At 41.7% G+C, this 22,719-nt stretch overlaps 1 protein-coding gene across 3 annotated transcripts; it reads right to left on the reverse strand.

Moving 5' to 3' along the window:
* Positions 1-69: 69 nt before the first annotated feature.
* kdr (kinase insert domain receptor (a type III receptor tyrosine kinase)) lies at positions 70-22,468 on the reverse strand. Of its 3 annotated transcripts, none has more exons than XM_079350761.1 (30): positions 22,185-22,468; positions 21,141-21,234; positions 20,538-20,740; positions 19,815-19,936; positions 17,334-17,499; positions 16,436-16,575; positions 15,529-15,712; positions 15,182-15,302; positions 14,571-14,737; positions 14,326-14,482; positions 13,188-13,311; positions 12,999-13,110; positions 11,535-11,870; positions 10,956-11,102; positions 10,648-10,779; positions 8,268-8,374; positions 7,758-7,893; positions 6,509-6,613; positions 6,315-6,428; positions 6,016-6,104; positions 5,015-5,177; positions 4,833-4,924; positions 4,596-4,718; positions 3,581-3,692; positions 3,400-3,499; positions 3,207-3,312; positions 2,950-3,095; positions 2,769-2,853; positions 1,868-1,953; positions 70-1,778 (listed from the first exon to the last, which is right to left on the reverse strand). In XM_079350761.1, the coding sequence occupies exons 1-30, from the start codon at positions 22,249-22,251 to the stop codon at positions 1,562-1,564; spliced, it is 4,053 nt and encodes a 1,350-aa protein (XP_079206887.1). In that variant the 5' UTR covers positions 22,252-22,468; the 3' UTR covers positions 70-1,561. The 3 variants fall into 3 exon arrangements, with proteins under 3 accessions (XP_079206887.1, XP_079206886.1, XP_079206885.1); XM_079350760.1 differs by having other exon boundaries at positions 13,188-13,308; positions 17,334-17,502; XM_079350759.1 differs by having other exon boundaries at positions 17,334-17,502.
* Positions 22,469-22,719: the final 251 nt, after the last annotated feature.

Consider the following 22,719-nt stretch of genomic DNA (forward strand, 5'->3'; position numbering starts at 1 on the left):
GACACTGAGAGGAAATAAGATGAACAAACACTTTCCACGTCAAAAAAAAACAAAAAACCCAAACAGTCCTGATCTGTGAGTATTTTTATTTTATAAAACTAGTTACATTTAAGGCAGGTTTAGTGAGACACTTACTGTCAGTTATATGCAAGAAAAGATCTGTACAAATGTGACTACAAACCTGTTCTGATTCACCCGAGGGAACGGCCTCATCAGCCGACATTTAACGGGCCGACAAGAAAGAAAAAAACCAAAAGACAAGAAAACATTTGTTGCTCCAATTGTCTAAAAATTCCACATGACATTTCCTGTGATACAGGAAGTGGATGGATTGTGAGTCAGGAAGTAGGCGTGTCCTCGCGTCTCGGCTCCACGGACCTTTTACTCGCTGTGTAAACATGATAGCGTTCCTCCGCAGAGAGCCGCTCTCACACACTAATCAGACCAACTCACTTTTTCCTGAGCTTTACTCAAGAAAAGGGGGATGCATGTTTTTACATAAGGGACTGAATGACTGAATGAGTCAACATTTTTGGCATTTTGCTCCAAAAAAAAAACAGCTGCAAATGTCATCCGAGGGGGACGATAGTAAGACATTAAAGTTCTCGTCCATTTTTTGTAGGAAATTCTCTCTGCGATGTTTTCAGACATTTAGAATAACACTCTGAATGTGTCAGTGACAGATTTATCAGGCATACTTGACAAATATAAAAAGTTTGTTACGGCCCATTTCACAGCTGAAATCGATACGAGCAATTCTGACTCTTTTTGTCATTTAATCCACGTTTCCACTCAGCAGTCCGGTACGGATCGGTACAGTTTGGTTCCATTAAGCCTGATCCTGTTTGTGTTTCCACAGCCACCTGTGCCCTATTTGGAAGGCGCCGTGTAAGCCAGATGACGATAACCGCTATGTAAATAGCATCACATGATAGCAGCTAACCGCTAACGGCTAACCGCTAACAGCTAACCGCTAACTAATAAATTCAACAAAAGTGAAAAACGGGACACAAACAAAACCAACGCTGGAGACATCCAGCAGTTCTGTCACTGTCATGTGACTCTTTATTACAAGAACTCAATCCAGCTTTGTTTCAGAGAAGGCTGTGAGCGGCGAGGACAAATACACACGTAAACAATCAGCTGTGTTACAGTCAATGGTTTAAACACGGCGGAGTTTTGTTTGCCGACGTCACACAGGAAGTGACGATTCTTTCAACCAATCAGTGGACTGCAGTGTTTAGCTCCACCTTTTCGGGTCGGCTCGACATTCTTGGCACCCCGACGGAAGGGTCCCAAAAAGTGGGACGATACGGATCGGTTATTTGGGAATCTTTCCCGGGATCAGTCTATGGAACCGGTACTGAGACGAACCGAGCCGGACCGCTTGGTGGAAACGGGGCTTTAGACCCCAAGACATAAAACTGAGGCTTCAGCTTAAAAAAAATAATATTTTTTCCTCTTTTTTTCTGTATGTAAATCAAGTGAACCAAGCTGTGTTGTGATCGCTCCTAAAGTGTAATCATCGGATGCTGTACATGAAGGACTCAGTGGTTGTGGGTCAGACAGGCGGCGTGCTGTAGCGGATCTCCACATTGAATCTGTCGGGGGTTTTGGGCAGCGGAGGTCTCTTCAGCTTGTTGTGCTTCATGATCACCTCCTCGTTGGCGTAGATCGGCGTGTCCGTGTCATCAGAGTGATACCCCGACTGGTATCCGCTCGTCTGATTGGACGACTCGGAGGCCAGGGACTCTTTGCTCTTACAGCGCAGCAGCTGGCTGAGGAGACGAAGCGAGAAGGACGACGGTGATGAAGATCAGATTCACAGCTGGTTCTCTGAGAAACGATTCAGTTAGCGAGCGCTCACCTGAAGTTGGGCGTCGTCGACAGTTGTTGATTCAAACGCTTCACCTCCTCTGACAGGAAGCCCATACCGCTGTCTGTGTGACCCTCCTGTACAAGTACCACACATCAGCTGAACACATAAAGCTGCAGCACTTGGAATCAATCATCAACATTTCTCTGGATCAATAAAAACCTGAATACTTCTTTAATTATTAATTTGATCTGATTATTTTAAAGCTTCTGATTTTTTTTGTTTTTCCCAGAAAACAAAATGCAGCGTTATCCGAGTCTAACTTCAGGTCTGCAGGACAAACTGCGTCTTGTTGTTGGATTATAATCCAGTATAATGTTCTCATCATTAACGATACAGAGGTATGAATATATTTAATTTAATCACCAGTGTTTAGGAGAAGAATGAGTTCTTACAAAGCTGCATCCTAATTCCAGTTTATTGTCTTAATTGCACAAAAACTGTGGACATTTTTCGCCTAAAATTTTGATTATATCTGAAAACAAAAATGACCTAAAATTGATTGGGTGCGTAGGATTTGTAATTTGCTGCTGTGCAATCAAAACAGACAGAAGATAATCTTTGATATTTGCTGCTAATCCATCTGGTAACATGACAACTCTTCCTCAAACTATTTTATCTAATAATAGTTTCAAAGTTGATCTAAGAATGCAAAATCTTCCAGCAGGAAAAAAAAAAAGGCGTCTCTCCAAATCCGTGGAGCGCCACAGGGGTCCGGTCCATCTCATGAGATCCGGCACAAAGCAGAAAGTTTGCCCCAATAGATTTTGTGTAATTTGTAATTGAACTTTGATTGCGTTGAATATGTTTTCAATATTTACAACAACAACAACAAAAAGTTAATTTTCAGAGTAGTTCTCCGAAGAAGTCGTTGAGTGGGACAGAAACTGACCATGACGCTGCTGACCGCCATGGGGATGTCCTCAAACGTCTTGACGCTGAGCGGCCGGCTGCAGCGCTCGCTCTGCTGGCTCAGTCTGCACACAGGAGACACGTGATTGGACAACGTTTACCTCTCCACTGTTACTGACTTTATGGAAAGTGACGGTTTGAGAAGGGATCGCCACACTGACCCGAGTGATGATGGGCTGTCGTAGTGGAGCTGAGCCTCCAGGATTTCCCCGCTCTGAGGTCTGCTGTACGGCCTCCTGGGGTCAGAGGTCACCATGGAGCCTTCTGCCTCACCACCAGCTGTCAGAGGGATGTAGTCCTTCCCGTCCTGCAGAACAGCAAAACTCTGATGATGCACTGACCATAAATTCACATTTCTATTTACTTATATTTATTTTGAATTCAAATCTCCATTTTAGTGGTTGAAGTCCAAACCGACCTCCTGAGCGCTGGCCTGCAGCAGGTCGCCCAGATGTTCCACCAGCTCAGCGAACGTGGGCCTGTCTGTGGGACGATCCAGCCAGCAGTCCAACATGGTCTGATATCTGTGAACACAAGGTAGCGTAGCTCAAAGTGAGCCACTGATGGGAGCAACATTTCTCTGATGTGATAAAAATAAGAATTCTTCTCACATCTCGTTGGTGGCGTATTCAGGAGGCCTCATTCGGGTTCCCTCCTTCAGCCTCCTGCAGAAAGACTCGTCGATGCAAACGCCTGGATACGGAGAGGCCCCTGCACGACGTACATAAAAGAGGTCAACACAGGTGGAAACGTGGTGGAGGTTTGGTGCATTATACCGAACACGAGGCGTACCCAAAGAGAAGATCTCCCAGAGGAGCACGCCAAACGACCAAACGTCACTCTGTGTTGTGTACACGCGATCAAAGATGGTCTCTGGAGCCATCCACTTCAGGGGAAGTCGAGCCTGCAGCGAGATGGAGATGAACAGAGCAGATGATGTTTTATGATTCCAGGAAGAGTCGGATGACTTCTCTGTTTTTCAGAAACACACTGAAACATGTTTTATTCTTCAGTTGTGTTTGATTTAAAAGCAGATTGTTAGCTGGGTTGTCCTAGCTACAATAAGATACCCGTTTTGAAACCACAGCAACAGGGATAGAAAATCCTCTGTGCGTTATGGTTTATTTCTTGTTTTTGTGTCTTGCAATTGCACAAAAATCTTTTGTTTACGTTGTTTTTATGGGTGGAGGGCGCTCCAGTTAAAAATCTTTCAACTTTTAAAAAAATGCACTGCTGAGGCCACCAGCGCTTTTTTTTTTCTTCAACGAACCAATCAAAAGCTTGAATGGCTGGTAGTCGTCACCTTGGCAACCAAAAAACGATGGAGGAGAAGTTGGTCTTGTCCGTTTTAGTTTTTTAAAACGGAAACGTGACTGGAAGCGGGTTTCATCTTCCCCGTATGGTCGTCTCCTACGTATCGTGTTGTACCCTCATCCTCCTCGCTCCGGGTCTGATCGGAGCCGTCATCATGAAGCCGGAGGGCGAGAATATTCTGATTGATGCTCATAGTAAAGAGAACAAACAATCTCAAATATAATAATTTAAAAAAATAAATAACGGAGAGCCGTCGCTCATTCAGCGGCCGCTGTCAACAAACTGTTGTCATGGAAACGGGATGGAAGTGCAGCGCTTTTCTTCTCAGCGCATGCTAACCGCTTCATGCTAACACTCCCGAGCGCACAGCTAGCGCCTTTCTGCTCAGGAAAAAAACGCCAGGTGGACACGAGGACAAAGGTATTTCTCAGCTGAACTTTTTTTTTAGAACTGTTAAAAATCTTTTACGATGGTTCTTGTTTGGCAGACTCACATCTCCCTTGCGGACGTAGTCTGGATCCTTGTAGACGTCTCTGGCGAGTCCAAAGTCGCAGATCTTCACCACATTGTTCTCGGAGAGCAGGATGTTTCTGGCTGCTAGATCTCTGTGGATACACTGCAGAGCGGACAAACGAGGGGAAACCACGTTCAAAAGAAGGATCATTATCTCGTTTTTGGATGTTTACACAAACACACGCATGCACAGATTTCCAAATACTTCTCGTTTCACCTTGCGAGAGGACAGAAAGTCCATGCCTTTGGACACTTGAAAGCTGTAGCGAATCAGGTCTTCCATGGTCAGATGGTCGTCGTCACAGCTCTCTGTCATCACATAAAGCATTTTTAAAGATAGACTTTATCTTTAAGGAGGCGTGTGACCAAAAAAACACTCCACTGAGTCGTCTTCTTCACCTTCACCCGTGTCCATGTTGCTTCCTGAAGATCTGTCTCCCGCTCTGGAGCAGACGGCGGTTCCTGTGCAGATATCCAGTTGAGCGATCTTCCCTAAACCAAGATCACCGTCAGTGACGTCCTCCTCTGCTGACATCCACCTCTGGCTGTCCACCCGCTTCCTCTGTGACGCCCAATAAGAGATGAGCACAAACATCAGAGAACAATAAAAGAAGGTAAAAAGCGTTTTTTTAAAAAAAATCAGGTTTAGTTTGTATGTTAGCATATTTAACACAATCTTTAAACCTGTGAACCTTGGTTTATTTTTTGTTTTTTTGACTTCACGACCGTTACGCTTCACCAATCTAATCATCTGTTTTAACAAACTAGTGAGACCATAGCTTAATAAGTTGTTTATTAACCTAATATTTACGCTCTGTAGTCTCACTGTAGTCTCAGTTAGCTACTTGTTAGCAACCGCCGTTTTAAGTAAACATAAAAACTTTAAAATTCACAAGTGGGGTCTTAGCTAACGTAGTTTATCTCATCTAACAAAACGTCAACATCTCTTCAGCTTGTGTTAACCACAGAACTTATTTCAGGCGTCTAAACACAAACACATTCAAATCCACATTTAGACTTTTAGCGGTTAGAAGACATGGAGCTAACATGCTAACTCACTTCCTGGTTTTAGGACTGATTCCTGTGCCGGTGTTTTTTTTGTTTTTTGTTTTTTTTTCAGATTTTCATTTCTGCTGTTAAGTCAGACATTTTAACATGGGGCTCTGTGGGGACTGACTCACTTTCAGAGTCTGCCTCAAGTGGACAGTCAAGGAACTGCAGGGTTTTTTTTCTTAACCTTTCCTCATGCATTGCCTTCCTTTTCACCTCCGGGGTTGCAGTTAAGTATTTTAGGGCTTTTTTGTGTAAAAGTCTGCGTTCAGTGATGTTACTGTGTGCAGCGCTCTAAGCAATGCGTCGGCTGCTTTTAATTGGCTACTTGTGGGTCACGCATTATTTACCTTATAGGGGCTGTACTCTCCACGTTTGCTCTTCAGGTAGCTCGAGAGGTTTCCATGCTTGCAGTACTCAACAATGACCATCAGCGGCCCTGCAGGGAGAGGAAGTCGGTCATAACTTTACATCACAGAAGACATTTACAGACCGCTTTAATGAGGCGTATTAATAAAACACATTATTTTGTTTTTCATTAGGTCGGGGAATGCATGTAAAGTTTCATCATAAAGAAGATGTTCACTCAGGGATTCTGCATGTTCTGAACACAAAAGGGGACAAAATGAATGCTGCAGAGGATGCTCACCTCCGGGCTTGGTGCAGGCTCCCAGCAGGTTGACCACATTCAGATGATGTCCGATGTGAATGAGGATTTTCAGCTCTGACATCAGTGCGCGGTACTCACTGGATGTGGCGCCCTCTGCGACACACAGGAGGACGTTTAATTTGTGTGCAGTGTCGAAGTGCATTCTTAGAAAAGTGCAGACCAAGCGGACTCACCCTTCAGCATCTTCACTGCCACGGTCGTGCATGTCGTGGCTTTCTCGATGCCGAAGGCGGCCGCTTCAACGACCTGGCCAAACGCTCCTCGACCCAGCGGGTCACCTTCGATGCAGAACATGAACCAGAAAGACAGTTTTATCAATGTGTTTGGGAATAAATGACTTATGGATTTAAAAGTTATTCAGGTTAGACTTCTGGATTGTTTCAGCCAGAAGCTGCAAAACAGAATAACACCATTGAAGTTTTCTGTTGAATCACCGCTTCACTAATTGTTTAAAAATGACTTGCAAAATGTAATCCTGGAGGGCAAAGCACCAAATCAAAGTCCAACAACAAAAAATCAGAAAGGATCACCACAGAGATCAGCCTTCTTGTAAAGAAGAAGAGGATTTTTTTTTATCCCCAGAAACAGCTGCAAACTCTCTTTCCCAAACTCTCTCCTGGTGTTGTTAATGCTAAGTGGGGATTAAACTATAAACTGTGCTATAAGCTTAACACAGACAGACAACAACAAGCAACTTGTCGTGATGTAATCTAAAGTTGCTGTTTTTGTCGATGCATGGAGTTTGGTGGTTTTGAAAGAGAATCTCAGGAACACTTTTCTTTCATTGTTTCGTGGACAATCGTCTTTTGCAAAGTGCATAATTTAAAAAATTAATTTGTGATAACAGAACGCCCCTTTGCATCTAAATCTATCTATCTATCTAAAAAAAAAAAAAAAACCTGAATTTCCCTCGGGATCAATAAAGTATCTATCTATCTATCTATCTATCTAAATGTCTTTTGACCGAGCTTTCTCCGTTGCTGCTCCCAGGCTCTGGAATCGGCCTCATTTCTGAGCAAAGCCTTTTTAAATCCAGGCTGGAAAACTATTTATTTCGAATGGCTTTTAATACCCAGTAGCATGGTGACACTTTTAACTTTTACCTTGTTTTACTTTGTATTTTATTACTTTTATTCAATTTTGTTTTTTTTGGATTTGATTTTTTCTTCGACTTGTTGTAAAGCACTTTGGTTCGCCGAAAGGATTGTTGTAACGGCCTGAATAAATAAAATACATTTACATTTTACCTAACTGTCTTTGTGTTGTTTCTTCTTCTTTAAATTGGATTTGATGGGACTTTTTTTTTTTTTTTTTGCTCGTGTCATCTTCATGAGGAGGTAACTTGGAGATAAAGCTTGTCATGAGTTGAACGACTGTCTCCATTGTGTGTTTATTGTGATTCAAATCACTTAAAATCCTTACCTAGCTTCAGTCTGTCCCGAGGGAACTCCCATTTGTTAGCATCATACGTTAGCCTTTCACACTGCTCGTCCATGGGCATGTCCTCTGAGTCCAGGATCATGGATAGGTAGCCTGTTTTCAGCTCTCCCCCATTCGGCTGCAACAGTTTTAAAAATGAAAAATCTCAGTCATTAGTGAAGTGTTTCAGTGAATCTGGAGCCCCTCCAGGAAACAAGGGGCCCAATCAGCGCTGCTGGTCTACGTGACTTATGGAAGCAGAGAGAGAGGAGCCTGTTGTCCATGGACACAAAGGAGAGCAGGCACATCGAGCCAGACCAGTCACTTTTAATCAATCTGACACGGTGTGTGTGTGTGTGTGTGTGTGTGTGTGTGTGTGTGTGTGTGTGTGTGTGTGTGTGTGTGTGTGTGTGTGTTTATTCATTATCTACTCCCCTGAGTGTAACTGGAGGGAAAATACAAGGAAGGAAAAAACATGGCAAAAGAAAAGGACGAGGATGAGGAAGTTCTTACTCTCTTTCTTCCACGGATGACGAAGACGATCAATAACCAGAAAAACATGGCGATGACCACCGACCCGATGGGAACGATCAGCTCCACGTTCGTCTTCACCTCTGCGCCTAAAACAAACGCCAAAGACTTCATATTAAAGCAATCAGATGGTTCAACTCCCGGTCAAATTTAAAACCTGTTTTGCACAAAAACGTGGATTGTACTTGGAGTGGCGTCCTCTCAGTGTTGCGTAATGTTTCATTGTGTTCGTTTGTGTATGTGTGTGTCTGTGTTTGGGTTCGGAGGAAGGAAGGCCGTTTGAATCTGTACTGTAAGCAACCTGATTATTATTTTTTTTTTTATCAACTCATTTGCACGAATTTTAGGCATCTACCAACTTTATATTGGTGTTCGTCCAACCATCCTCAAGCGTGCATTGTCCATGTGATTATTTTACATCACACGTTAGAGTCAGACACGCCGCCATGTAGAATCGTAAATATATCAACCATGTTTGATTTTTAAGATTACAGATGCAGGAAAGAAAGAATATAGCCAATGAGAGGAAGCGTCACCCAGTGAATGTTGTCTACTTTTACAACTCAACAGAAACAAACAGTCTCCTGCAGATGTTTTAACACATTTTTTTAAATCATTTAGTTTTTTCCTGGACTTTGACTTTTGCCTGTCTTTAATGTTTTTCTCTTCTTTAGTTGCTTGTTTCTTTTTGTATTGTTGTTCTTGTTCTTTATGTTTGTTTGTGTCTGGTTTTAGATGTTTACCTTTTTTTGAGTTATTTCTGTGTCTTTATCTCAGGTATTTTTTTTTTTTTTCTTTTTTTTTTTTCTCTTCCTGTCGATATTTCCGGTCTCCTTAAGTTGCTGAGATATTCTTGAAACAAAAAAAGGAACATGGGACTCAGGCGTTGTTTTATTGATTTTAAGGAGATCAAACTATCCAATTAAATAAAAATGATCATCAACAATGAATTATTAGGCTGTTTTACAAGATATAAAAAAATTGAACTCAATTTATTTAATATTTCCATCACACCAGAGTTTTTCTCATCAGCAGGTTTCTCCTCTTCCCTCCCTCATTAGCAGTTCTGACTTCTAAACTGGGTCTACTCTCTGCTCGCGGGGACTGGGTCACGTAGGCGGACAGTTCAAGTTAGCGATCTTGTTTTGTTGTCGCTGTGTCTCTGTGTTCAGGCCAGAGACATGAGGACAGGAGAGGACAGGCTCTCCCCTTTGTCCTGCAGTCTCCTCATTGTTTTAGATTTAGAAACTCCAAGGAGGATGTGTGCTAACCGGGCCAACTTCCTGTCACAGGGAAGTAAAGTTATTCTTACTCTACATCTTTGATATCAGCAATGACGTAGGAGGGATGTGAGTGGTGGAAAGCTTTTAAAGATTTTTCGTCAGAATTGTCAAGGGATTAAGGCTAAACTCCCCAGACAACTGAAAATGAACAATCAACAGATCTAAAACAAATCTTTACAGCGCAAATACACGGTGACGTCAACAAAACAAACCACGGAGACTACAGAGATGCAAAATGCCAGAGTATAGCAATACTACAAACAGACACTAAATGACTTCAAAGGGAAGCAATACTACAAACAGACACTAAATGACCTCAAAGAGAAGCATTACTACAAACAGACACTAAACAACCTCAAAGAGAAGCATTACTACAAAGAGACACTAAATGACCTCAAAGAGAAGCATTACTACAAACAGACACTAAACGACCTCAAAGAGAAGCATTACTACAAACAGACACTAAACGACCTCAAAGAGAAGCATTACTACAAACAGACACTAAACGACCTCAAAGAGAAGCATTTATTAAATAAAAACAATCAAGACTTGAATAAACTAAGAAGATGATCTGAATGACCAAAACGAGGAGTTAGAAAACCTCCAAAATAAGAGCACAAAAAATGCATACACTTAAAATAATAATCGACTACAAAGAGAGTGAAATGAGGGACACTAATCAATTAAAAAAAGTTGAAGAAAAAAACACCATATAATGAAACAAATAGCCCACAAAAACACAGAAAACAACTATGAAGATAAACACAACTGCCACAAAACACAGGTGACAAAACACCAGACAATTAAAGCAGACTTAAACTGAACAAAAGACAAGAAAAACATCTACAAATAAAAAAACAGTTACCTATATACCCCCAAAGACAGTAAAATGACTAAAAAGCGATCTAAGAAAAGAAAGACTGCAACGAGACGGATGATTTTCTCTCGTGTTCACGTCTGTGCGTTTGACGCGTCTTACCCTGTGATCCATCTACACCATCAGCAAACAGGAAATACGACATTATGTCAGAGCTGCATGTGTTGAGTTATAAGGTACAACAGTGTCGACAGAGACCGACCTTCAGTGATCAGAAAGGCCTGAGAGACGTCACATCCTCCACTGTTACAGGCGCTGCAGGTGTACAGACCGCTGTCCTCCTTCTTCACGCGCTGAATCGTCAAGATGTGGTTGTTCTGGCTCAGAATCACGCCTGAGAACAACAATCAGTAATCAATCGCTCTATTTTTTTTATTTGTACATAAACAATTCATTCAATTAAAATGTTCTCAAGACACTTTACAAAAGAGCAGGTTAAAACCTCACCCTTTGTCATATTATCAAAAAAGACATAATCAGTGTTCATCTCAAAAGCTGGACGCGACTCACCTGAGCCCTCCACCACAGTCTGGTTGTTTTTAGTCCAAATCACCGTCGGCCTCGGCGTCCCGGCGGCATCGCAGAGCAGAGAGATGGTCGAGCTCACGTTGACTTTTTGATCGGTCAGATTATTGAGGATCCTCGCTGCTTCGAGGCCTACAATCAGAGTACAGAATAAATATCCCCATAAACAGTAAACACAGATCAGCCGCTCCAACACACTCAAATACAATAAGTTACTTCATGACACTTCTTCATTTTCAGTTTTTGCTTTCATGGTAACCGAAGAGATCGACTTTGTATTTCTGACTAAAGTTGCTGCAACTAGAGTCCATAATATTTTATCTTTATTACATTTTATTGACAGTTGTTGAGGTGTTGCTTTTTTGCTTTTCTATTTTATTTCATTTATTTTTATTATTTCTAAGATAGTGTTTTGCATTTATGACACCAAGGTGAATCTTCCATGAAATAAACCACGATTTTTCTTCTGATAAAGTGTCAATTAGTTTATTTATTTTGCATTGCACAAACCTGTAAGATTAAATTAATTTAAGGAGATTTCTTCAGATGATAAATCCTTCTTACCTTTGAGGGAAATGTTGCGCAGCAGGCAGGTTTTCTCCCGAGTCTTGATGTTCTCCACCTGACAGGCGTAAAGACCCTCATCTCGGTGGGATGCGTTGGGCAGTTTTAGCTCCAGGGTCACGTTGGTTCCCTGCAGGCTGGACAACATGGCGTGCTGCAGAGGCCTCCGCTGCAGAGAGCGGCACGGCTGCACCGACGCGATGGGCTCTGACCCTGAGACGTTTGTCACACGAAACCAGGCGAGGTTCCCGTAGAGCAGCCTGTCTGCCTTACACTGCAGAACCACGTCGTCCTCCTCCAGAGGGTCATCCGGAGACAAACTCACCTCGAGGCCACCTGCAGAGAACCGACAAACATTCATAGAAGAAGAGTGTGTTAATATATGCCTGATTAGGGAAAGATGCAACACATAAACTTCTTTTAAAGACGAGGACGGTCTTAGATCGCAGAAGTAAAGCTAATGCAGGAAGTGTCATTAAGCTGAATTCTTTGTAATGGACAAAATGAATTCTGTACAAAAATGAGAAAACTGAACTACTTGTCAGTTCGTCTATTCCCTCAGTCAACATTTTCTTCATGACTCCAGTTTGATGAATCAGAATTGGTTTTGTACCTGTAATTGACAAGCAGCTTCCACAGCAAATTGGATAAAGTCTGTTTTTTCCCTTAAAGACGACATATTCTCCTCCTTTTTTCACCTTTTCAAACAGCGCCCCCTGTGGTCTAAATGAAACATCTGCGTCTCTGAGCTTTGGTCCAAATATAACATGAGTCCAGCAGCAGAGGAGGTTTGTGACCCTGTAGAAACCAGCTCTCTCAGAACGCTCAGTTTTGGTGTGTGTGTCTCTTTAAATGCAATAAGCCCCGCCCCCTGAGTTTTCCCAGTAGACATTACTCCTCTGTAGAGAGAATAAAAATGGCCGACCTAAACAAAAGTTTTGCTCTAGTCTGGTGGTGGTGTCCATGGGTGGAGATTTTAAGGGAGGGGAGGGGCTTATTTACCAGCCAACTTGTGATGTCACAAACTGAGAACATTTGACAGCAGTATTGTTGTGAAGTCAACAACCTGTTTTATCGGATAAACATTTTGATGAAAGCCTTTTTTGGGGGGTAAAAACACAATATTATAGTTTCAGTGAATTTGCACTTTACTAAGTAAGCTAGTGCGAGCTTTAGCTTAATTTTCTGTTTTATCTTCCAAGTCATTGTTGGCATGAAAGTTTAAGTCCGGAGGTTCAACTCCAAAGTGATCGAACAATAATCGACAAACACAGCGACATCAAAAACACAACAATATAAAAGATTTTCAGGGAAACAAATTGTCCAACTTCTCCCGACCGCTTTTTGTCCTTTCTGGCCAAACAAGCAAATAACCAAGATCACAAAGCTCGGGGTGAATCTCGGGGTAAATCTGTGATGTTCAGTTTTGAGGACTCTGAGACAGAGACAAGAAGAAGTGCTCACGTGTGACGTGGAAAAAGATGAAGCGTGAGTCCTCTCCCACTTTGTTGGCAGCCGTGCATTTGTAGAGCGCGTGAGCCTCGGCTTTCTGGATCTTCAAAGAGCTCATGATTTTCTGGGGGAGTAAAGTTTGAATATAACCAACATGTTCATGTGATGGATTAAAGTGTAAAACTGGGCTCAGTTTGGAACCTTTTGGTGCTGGTCCGAGTCAGTGGTGATGCGTTCGACAGCTTGGTGACCCGTGCTGTTGCTGATATCTCTCCAACCTTTACATTCTGCGATCTGCTTTTCGGACTTTACCAACGACGACCTGCTGGACACAAACAAATCAATATTACAAATAAATAACAATATTACACTGCTTTAAACTCTGACATTTAAATGTTTTGACTTTGATGTGTTTTTTCAAGTTATTTGGGTGTCTTTTATTTTTTTTATTCATTACATAATTTGATTCAGATTTATCCAAAAAAAAAAAAAAGTTTGCACTGCTTACTCTCTGACCTTGTATATTTCCCATGGTTTTTTTTTGCGTTGCTGTCTTTTATGTTTTTTTTTTGTTTTTTTTAGGATTTTATATCGATATTAATAGTAACATATTTTGCTGATACAGAGCAAAAAAGAAAAAGAAATTTTTCCATGCCGCAGTTAGATTTCTGCAGAACTCTTTCATTAACTCTGACACACAGAAAATCCAAAAATAGTTACCAGTGACTAAGAAATGGAGAACCGTTATTTTCACTCTTTCAGACATATTTTATTTGTTTGGATATTTGTTTTCATTTTTGCTATGTTATGCAATTTGTTTTCATGAGGCGAACACAAACTTTCAATCCAAATAAGAACGTTTTTTTTGTGTGTTTTTTTTTACAGAATTAGTCACAAGATAAGGAGGGAACAGAGAGTTTACAAGATGAGGCAGGAAGACGGTTTTATTCTGACAGAAAGCTTGATAGGAACAACAGGAAATGTAGCCCACAGACTGAGGAAGAGCTGTGATATGTACGGCTGGAGATAAGAAACCTGCTGATGGTCCAAACACTCAAAGCGTACCTGAAATGAAAGCTGCTTATAGCTACAAAGGAGGAATATCTCCAGAGAGGTACGGAGCTCATTGTCAGTAAAATAATTCAACCTGATGACCGAAGTCCCTTTAAAAGTTGACATTTTTAGGAGGCTCTATCACATCCGCTGATCTGCGTCAGGTCAGAGTGCGCTCTCATTGTCTCCTCTTTTGTTTTTGTCAACATCACGAAAGCAGCAATTCCTCTCCTGAGTCAACAACCTGTCGACAGCGACGGACACGAAGAGACGAGTCAGGACTCACAGGAAGGCGTTGGGACAGTCCTCTTTGGACATCCACTGCCACTGGATGTGTGACGGGACGGGAAACCCACGAGCGGTGCACCTCAGCGTGGGGCTGCTGCCATACGGATGCAGATCAACGTCCTCCGCCACCTCCTTCTGAATGATGTGAGGAGGGACTGCAGGAGAATCAAACAGCAGTTATCACCACCGGAACGGTTATTATAGCTGAAGACTGGAAAAAAAAAGATTTTCATATAAACGTGCCGTTAACGAGCAGCTGGAAGGAGCGCCTCTGCTCCTCTTTCGTTATCTTGTTGGTCAGCACGAAAGTGTAATTCCCTGCGTCCGTTTCTGAAACTGCTCGGATGACGAGGGCGTCACTCTTCTGCTTGATCTTGTAGTCGTCCCTCAGCGGAAGGCCGTTTTTCAACCTGAGGGTCAAAATGGAGAAACGTTACTCTTCCAGGATCTCGTTTGGATCCAACACAACATTTAAGCAACCGCTTTTTTCTCTCTCTCTCTCTCTCTTTTGTTCATCCTTCACCACATTTCAAAAGGCTTTTGCAGGATTCCTTAGATTAGCAAATCCAGCACTTTGTGAGTTAAAACCACAGTGTGCCAAATGACTTGTTTTAAACGTCATGCGCCAGTTTCCTGATATGAAACCAAGAAATGGACGAGACAACATAAAGCCTCTATGGAAGCATCATTTCTGTGATGTTGTCGTTTCCCAAACTTTTAGTCATGTTGACCCCAAATGTTCATACAGGGTCAAGGAATTATCCGTAAAGGTCAAAGGTCAGACTTCAGGACACGCACTAAACTTTCATCTGTGTGTGTTTTTTTCTGCTCTTGAGTTCTGCTGCTACACTCACCACTTAAAGCTGGGCTCTGGATAAGCTGAGTACTTGACGGGGATCACGGTGGATGTTTGATCTCCCACATTGACCTCCAACACCTTCGTCCATGGCTCTTTCATATCGATGAAAGGCTTCTCTGGAAATAAAAAAAAAAAAAGAATTTCACAGATTTTAAACTTACCGCTCAATTCAAGACACCTGACAGAAATGTGTTTTATAAGAGCTCGGAGGAAAAAAGAAACAAAAAAACAAGACGGACAAAGTGAATTATTTTATATTATATAACTAAACCACGTGATCGATTAAAATTAAAAAAAAGAGAAACACTGTCTATATAAATCTTTCTCAGTGAGAACACCTACCGTACACTTTCAGGTACGATGTGACACTTTTCTCCATCTTCCCGCTGGAGGCCGTACAGGTGTACTCTCCTGTGTGATCCACCGTCACGTCCTCCACGATCAGCGTGTTGGAGAGCTCCAGAGAGTTCCACAACTTCTTCTTGTGGGGTATCGTGTGGATCGGCCTCGAACCGTTCACCGAGCTCTGACATCAGGGAGAGAGAGACAGTTGACACACGTGTGCTCACTGAAGTGTGTCTCACATGCTCATAAATATCCTGTTCAGCATAAGTTCAGTCAGGAATACTAAACTTCATGTTCCAGTCTTTCTCAGTCATCCCTTTTTGCACGCTTACTCATGTTTGTCATTTTCTGGGGCTGTCGTTGGATAATCAGTGGTGCTCATCTTTCATTTTTTTATTTTTTTATTTAACCTTTATTTATCCAGGAAAAGTCCCATGGAGGTTAAAAAACTCGTTTTCAAGGGAGTCCTGCAGAAGTTGCACTCACAACATACAGACAGCCATTAAAGTGATAAAACTAGAGGAGGTGGTCTCATGTGCTCTCAGCCTGGATTTAATCTATCCAATCACAAGGCGGCCCTCCCTCCTTTTCCACCTATAATTGCTCTGCTCCTCTTTTTTAAAATCGGATTCTTTCTCTGCCTTCGTTCCTCGATGATGCAGATGTTTCGTGCGCCCCTCCACCTCCACCTCCCCGTCACCATCACAGGGTCACCATCCATCAATTCTTACGGCTCACACATTAAAGATTTTTTTATTTTTTTTAGACTTTGGGCCCCAGGAATAACTCTTTCCAGTAGGAGGCTTTATGAGTACCGCCTGCTGGTATCTGATGGAAGAGCGTCACATGAGTGCAACAGATCCCATCTTTCCACCAATCAAAACAGAAGGTGTTATGCACTGACCAGGGCCTGACCAGAGTGTGTCCAGTTGAACTCGATGCCCACGTTGAGCTCGGTGTGAGCCGTGCAGCTGAGCGTCAGACGCTCCCCCTCAGACAGCCTGAGCTGTGGAGGGGTCAGGGTGAGGTCGTAAATCTTGTATCCTGCGGAAAAGGGAGGGAAGACACGGTGGTCAGTCGACAGCCCATTGTTCTCCTGAGACTGCAGACTCTCTCTCTCTCTGTGCAAACTCGACCTCAAACACTCAAACGCATCTCAGCCACTTCTTTTTTTTAACCACAGGGAAGAGGACCCAAGTTAAATACCAGGAACGTATGGCTCAGGGGTTTTAACATCTAATTCATAAACTAGGTATTCTTCATGGGTGTTTATGGTTAAATTAACATACAGTATCTACGATGACATGCTGCTAATCCATAACAGACATTTCATGTGTGAAAAAATACGTCAATTTTGCCATTGATCTCTTCAAATCCAGAACAACTCTTAACCAGCAGAATTCTGGTGTGATGTATACTGGGAAAACTCAGGGGGCGGGGCTTATTACATTTAAAGAGACACACACACCAAAAACCTCCCATAACAAATCCATCCACATCTATAATCCAGTTGTTACTTGTCAAAAAATTTATTTTGGATGTCCAAAATGAACATCTAATTTAAAATATCAAAACTAGCATATGACTAGTAACAACTGGATTGGAGATATTTGCAGACAGAGTCATAAAAATTGGTTACTGGCCTTGCTGTAGTTTTCTATTTTTTGTAGTTTTTCTTAACATAATTCTTTACATACAAACAAAATCCTGCTTTTTCAAAGGTTTTATTGTATTTTCTTATTAAGATCAGTTTTATTTTTCTCCATTTCAACTTTCCCTGTGTGTGTTTTATTCAAACTTACCGACAACAGCAACAATGTAGAGGGGGGACTTGAACGTCTCATTTCCAATCTGAGTCTGGCAGCACACAACGCCAGCGTAGCTGATCAGGTGACTGGGCACGGTGAAGCCTGTCCGAGCGTCCCACATAGAATCCTTTCCATCAGGATGGAGCTCCTTATTTGGATACTTCTGACAGACACACACATTTACTGATTGAACACTGAATTAGAACAAACATCAGTTTATCAGAATATTTGATTAATAAGTGCTTTTATCTGACCCTTAAGAAGATTACTCACAACCTCAGACAACAAAAACAGCTAGAAGTAACAGAACACTGTAGCTTGAGTAAACCACAAATGGTTGTGTTGTTGGTTTGTTAGAGCCCGAAATGTAACAACGACCCGAAATGTAACAACGACCTGAAATGTAACAACGACCTGAAATGTAACAACGACACGAAATGTAACAATGACCTGAAATGTAACAACGACCTGAAATGTAACAATGACCTGAAATGTAACAACGACCCGAAATGTAACAACGACCTGAAATGTAACAACGACCTGAAATGTAACAACGACCTGAAATGTAACAACGACACGAAATGTAACAATGACCTGAAATGTAACAACGACCTAAAATGTAACAATGACCTGAAATGTAGCAACGACACGAAATGTAGCAACGACACGAAATGTAGCAACGACACGAAATGTAGCAACGACCTGAAATGTAGCAACGACACGAAATGTAGCAACGACCTAAAATGTAGCAACGACCTGAAAATGTAACAACGACCTGAAAATGTAACAACGACCTGAAATGTAACAACGACCCCAAATGTAACAACGACCTGAAATGTAACAACGACCTGAAATGTTGGGGCGGCAGTAGCTCAGTCTGTAGGGACTTGGGTTGGGAACCGGAGGGTCGCCGGTTCAAGTCCCGGCACGGACCAAGTTCGGAAACTGGTCTGGTAACTGGAGAGGTGCCAGTCCATTTCCTGAGCACTGCCGAGGTGCCCCTGAGCAAGGCACCGAACCCCAAAACTGCTCTGGAGCGCTGGCTGTGGGCAGCCCCCTCACTCTGAGACCTCTCCATTAATGCAGGTCACTAGAACCCTGTTTGTGCATGAGTGTGTAACTCGGCCTATGTGTGTGTTAGACAGAGTGTAAACCGAATTTCCCCTCGTGGGATTAATAAAGTATAAATTATTATTATTAAAAATGTAACAACAACCCGAAATGTAACAACGACCCGAAATGCAACAACGACCTGAAATGTAACAACGACACGAAATGTAACAATGACCTGAAATGTAACAACAACCCAAAATGTAACAACGACCTGAAATGTAACAATGACCTGAAATGTAACAACGACCTGAAATGTAACAACGACCCGAAATGTAACAACGACCTGAAATGTAACAACAACCCGAAATGTAACAACGACCCGAAATGTAACAATGACCTGAAATGTAACAACGACCCGAAATGTAACAACGACCCGAAATGTAACAACGACACGAAATGTAACAACGACCTGAAATGTAACAACGACCTGAAATGTAACAACGACACGAAATGTAACAATGACCTGAAATGTAACAACAACCCAAAATGTAACAACGACCTGAAATGTAACAATGACCTGAAATGTAACAACGACCTGAAATGTAACAACGACCCGAAATGTAACAACGACCCGAAATGTAACAACGACCTGAAATGTAACAACGACCCGAAATGTAACAACGACCTGAAATGTAACAATGACCTGAAATGTAACAACGACCTGAAATGTAACAACGACCCGAAATGTAACAACGACCTGAAATGTAACAACGACCCGAAATGTAACAACGACCTGAAATGTAACAATGACCTGAAATGTAACAACGACCTGAAATGTAACAACGACCCGAAATGTAACAACGACCTGAAATGTAACAACAACCCGAAATGTAACAATGACCCGAAATGTAACAATGACCTGAAATGTAACAACGACCCGAAATGTAACAACGACCTGAAATGTAACAATGACCTGAAATGTAACAACGACCTGAAATGAAACAACGACCTGAAATGAAACAATGACCTGAAATGTAACAACAACCTGAAATGTAACAATGACCTGAAATGTAACAATGACCTGAAATGTAACAACGACCTGAAATGTAACAACAACCTGAAATGAAACAATGTGCATTTTTTTTTATAACATTTTGAGTCGTTGTTACATTTCGGGCTCTAACATGTTTTTTTTACATTATTACGTCTTGTACGTTTTGAGTGTGTTGTTGTGTTTAAATGTGGTATTTAGATGTGTTGTCATAACTGGTTGTGTTTTGTTATTTTGTTGTTTGGTCATATTTGGTGATGGAGTTGTTTGTGTTATGGTAGATGTTTTTTAGTGTTGTTGTTTTTAGCTGTGTTGTATTTGGCTTTCACTAAGAAAAGGACACAATCGAAACAGAGAGAACTCTTTCTTACAGTATGAAGTGTTACGTTGAGATTCTCCACCGAGCCTCTGCAGGGGATCACCACACGCACTCCTTCATGGATAAACACCACCTCGTATTCTCTCTCAGGCGGCACAAACGGCATTTTGTAATCTGGAAAAAAAACAAAAAAAACAATGATGGTTTACAGCTGCTTATTTTATTTTATTTTATCAAGGAGAGGCAAACATGCTAACAAACTGACTGGGAGGTTGTTATCTTGATGCTAACACATGGTGAAAATTACCACACTGACAAAAAAAATAGCAATCCTAACAGACTTATTATTCAATCACAGTCATTTCACTTAAAAACAACTTACAATTTAAACTGAAGTAATTCTAATTTAAGGAATATCCTTTTATTCTTCACAATTTGATTTGAAACAGATCACTTCTTATTTTCTGCAGCTGTCGAACAGTGGCCAGCTGAAAGAAATAACACCATTGATAGATATCCTTTTCTAGTCACAGTAAGGTTTGTTTGGGAATCTTCTTTTTTGCTTCTATCCAAATTGAAATAAAATAATTTTTTAAGTTATTTGAAGGATAATGTTCTCTCCTTTTTATATAAGAAAAAGAGGGCGAGCCCAGCTGTCACCATGTATAACAGACATCCCTATTGCTCAGATTTACAAAAACCCATGAAGTGTAAATGTTCTGCATAAACCAGCCCCATTACTCCAGATACGCTACAAAATGAGGTTGTTTTATACCGTTAACAAACACATAGGCCGATGCTGACGTCTTGCCATCTTCCGCTCTCAGGTCTTTGTAGGAGCACTGGTACTCTCCTGTTTCATTGACCGTGGCGTTGGAGATCCGGAGCGTCGTGCAGAAGAGTCCCGATCCACTGCAGTCGCTGGTGGAGAAACGAGTGCTGATTGGAGGGGTCGTCCACCTCAGGTACTGTCGACCTCTGAAACACAGAGAGTTATGTATGTTGCGTTTGTGGGTTGTAACGTAATATGACCTTTTTCTGCACGAAGGCAACGAAAATAGAGATCCTAGGCTCTCAGTGTCTGGTCATATTTTGTTTTTAAATATTAAATATTGAAGGCAAACTCCTGCACTCTGTCTAAATTGCAGAAAACTTTTAATAACCAAAACTTTGCCGGCGTCTTGTGCTCTCTTTCTCTCATGGCAGCTTCTGGTTAAAACTCCTCCAGATCTTTATTTTCTTTAAAGTTTCTGTACTTTTCAACGCTATCGACCATTAAAATAACTTAGATTGTACTTTTTTAAAACAGGTGGCATCAAAGATTTGACCATCATTGTTTGGACACTGAAAGTGTGTTGAGTGAGATTTCCGTTTGTACCTGCATGTTAGCTCCAGGTTGTCAGATTTGTTCATCCTTTGGACGCCATAGATGTTCAGTGTTGGGGGGTCGGGCATAAACCTCAGATCAATGGCTGGAGGAATCAACAACACACATAGTTTATTTACAGCAAACACTTGCAAGAAACAAAGTGATGGGATGAGAGTTTAACATCATCACACAAACACTTTAAAAAACGTTAAATGGAAATATGATCAGGTCAGAAGTGCGAGGTAGGACAACGCAGGAAAAACAAAAGATCTCTGTTGTAACTGGTTCGCCAGCCATTTTTTTTCCTCTGCTGCAGAAAATGGCTGAGTTCTGTCAAAACAGGAAGCAGGGGAAGATGGGCTGGGTCAGACTGAATGGCCCGGCACTGTGTGGCCTAGGTGGGGTTCCTGTTTCTGAGGATACGCACAGCCCAGCACCTCCCCGAGAGGCCCTAAAGCTCCTACTCTATTGTATGGAAAAAACACATTAGGCTGAGCAAGTAGGCATTATATAACTAAGTCTTCAATTCAAATCAGCAACCTCTAAATTGACCTACCAGGCCTTCCCCTTCAGCAGACTGGGATTCAGATCAATTAAAAGCGTGCTCATCGTTATCGTTAAGAGTCGAGGCAGATCGAGAGAAGAACAATGGAGCATCAAACATGAATTAAATGTAAAGTGTTAAGGGTTAAATAAATGCATGTATAAAGTTACAACTGGAATTCCCCTTAAGTTAAAAACACGAGTAAACTCAGGAAGTAGCAGCAATGACAGGTTTGTCGTATTGTCACACATTTCACAGCTTTCCTTTCTCATCTTTTTTTCTTCATGGGAACAAAAATTCACTTCCCATATCTCCTATTTAAACATGTGATGTTAAAAAGGCCGCACAAGCTGAAAACAAAGCCTGAATATTTTTCTCCTCCAGAATTAAATCACAAAAAACAATGTCTTCACAAGTTTCAAAGCTCCACATTACCTCAGTTATTGAACAATCTTCTAGTTCAATGGTTCTAAAAGGAGATTTGATGAGTATTTAATTTATTCTCTTACCAGACACAAAACTGATTTCCAGAATAAATCCCAACAGTGGAATGACAGAGACTGCCGGAGCCATCATCCAACAGAGGACATAGACACAGTCCTCATGAACTCCCAATAAAGACACAAACAAACACACAACAACAAAAAAGAAGCTCAGTGAAGTGATCGTAATCCTACACGCAGAGATTTAATCCTTTGATTTCTCCTGTTTTAAATTTAACGGCTGAGAAAAGTCTGCGAGAGTCATGAAGACGGACGGTGGAGCAGCAGCGCACGGTGACCAGCGGGGTGTAAAGTGCAGCTCTAAATGAGTCTGATGAGGATGGAGACACTTCAGCCAAACAGGGAGGAGCCACACACACACACACACACACACACACACACACACACAGCCTACTGACTGTTGAGTGGTTGGACAGTAAACAACTCAATACACCGAAAACATGACATGTGTTGGAGGGGAGATTCATGACGCTGCTGATCCTCGTCTTCGTCTTTGGATGTACAGAAGTTAAATCTAAGGAGAGTTATTATTGTTATTATA

Source organism: Symphodus melops (assembly GCF_947650265.1).
Source record: "Symphodus melops genome assembly, chromosome: 8".
Lineage (NCBI taxonomy): Eukaryota > Metazoa > Chordata > Actinopteri > Labriformes > Labridae > Symphodus > Symphodus melops.

What these genes read in the sequence shown, in the direction of transcription:
- kdr (XM_079350759.1), bottom strand. Translation starts at nt 22,251, where the DNA reads ATGATGGCTCCGGCAGTCTCTGTCATTCCACTGTTGGGATTTATTCTG. An exon ending in TCAACGTAACACTTCATACT is followed by an intron (nt 17,503 to 19,814) that starts GTAAGAAAGAGT and finishes TGTGTCTGTCAG; the next exon opens with AAGTATCCAAATAAGGAGCT. An exon ending in CCAGAGCCCAGCTTTAAGTG is followed by an intron (nt 14,738 to 15,181) that starts GTGAGTGTAGCA and finishes TTTGACCCTCAG; the next exon opens with GTTGAAAAACGGCCTTCCGC.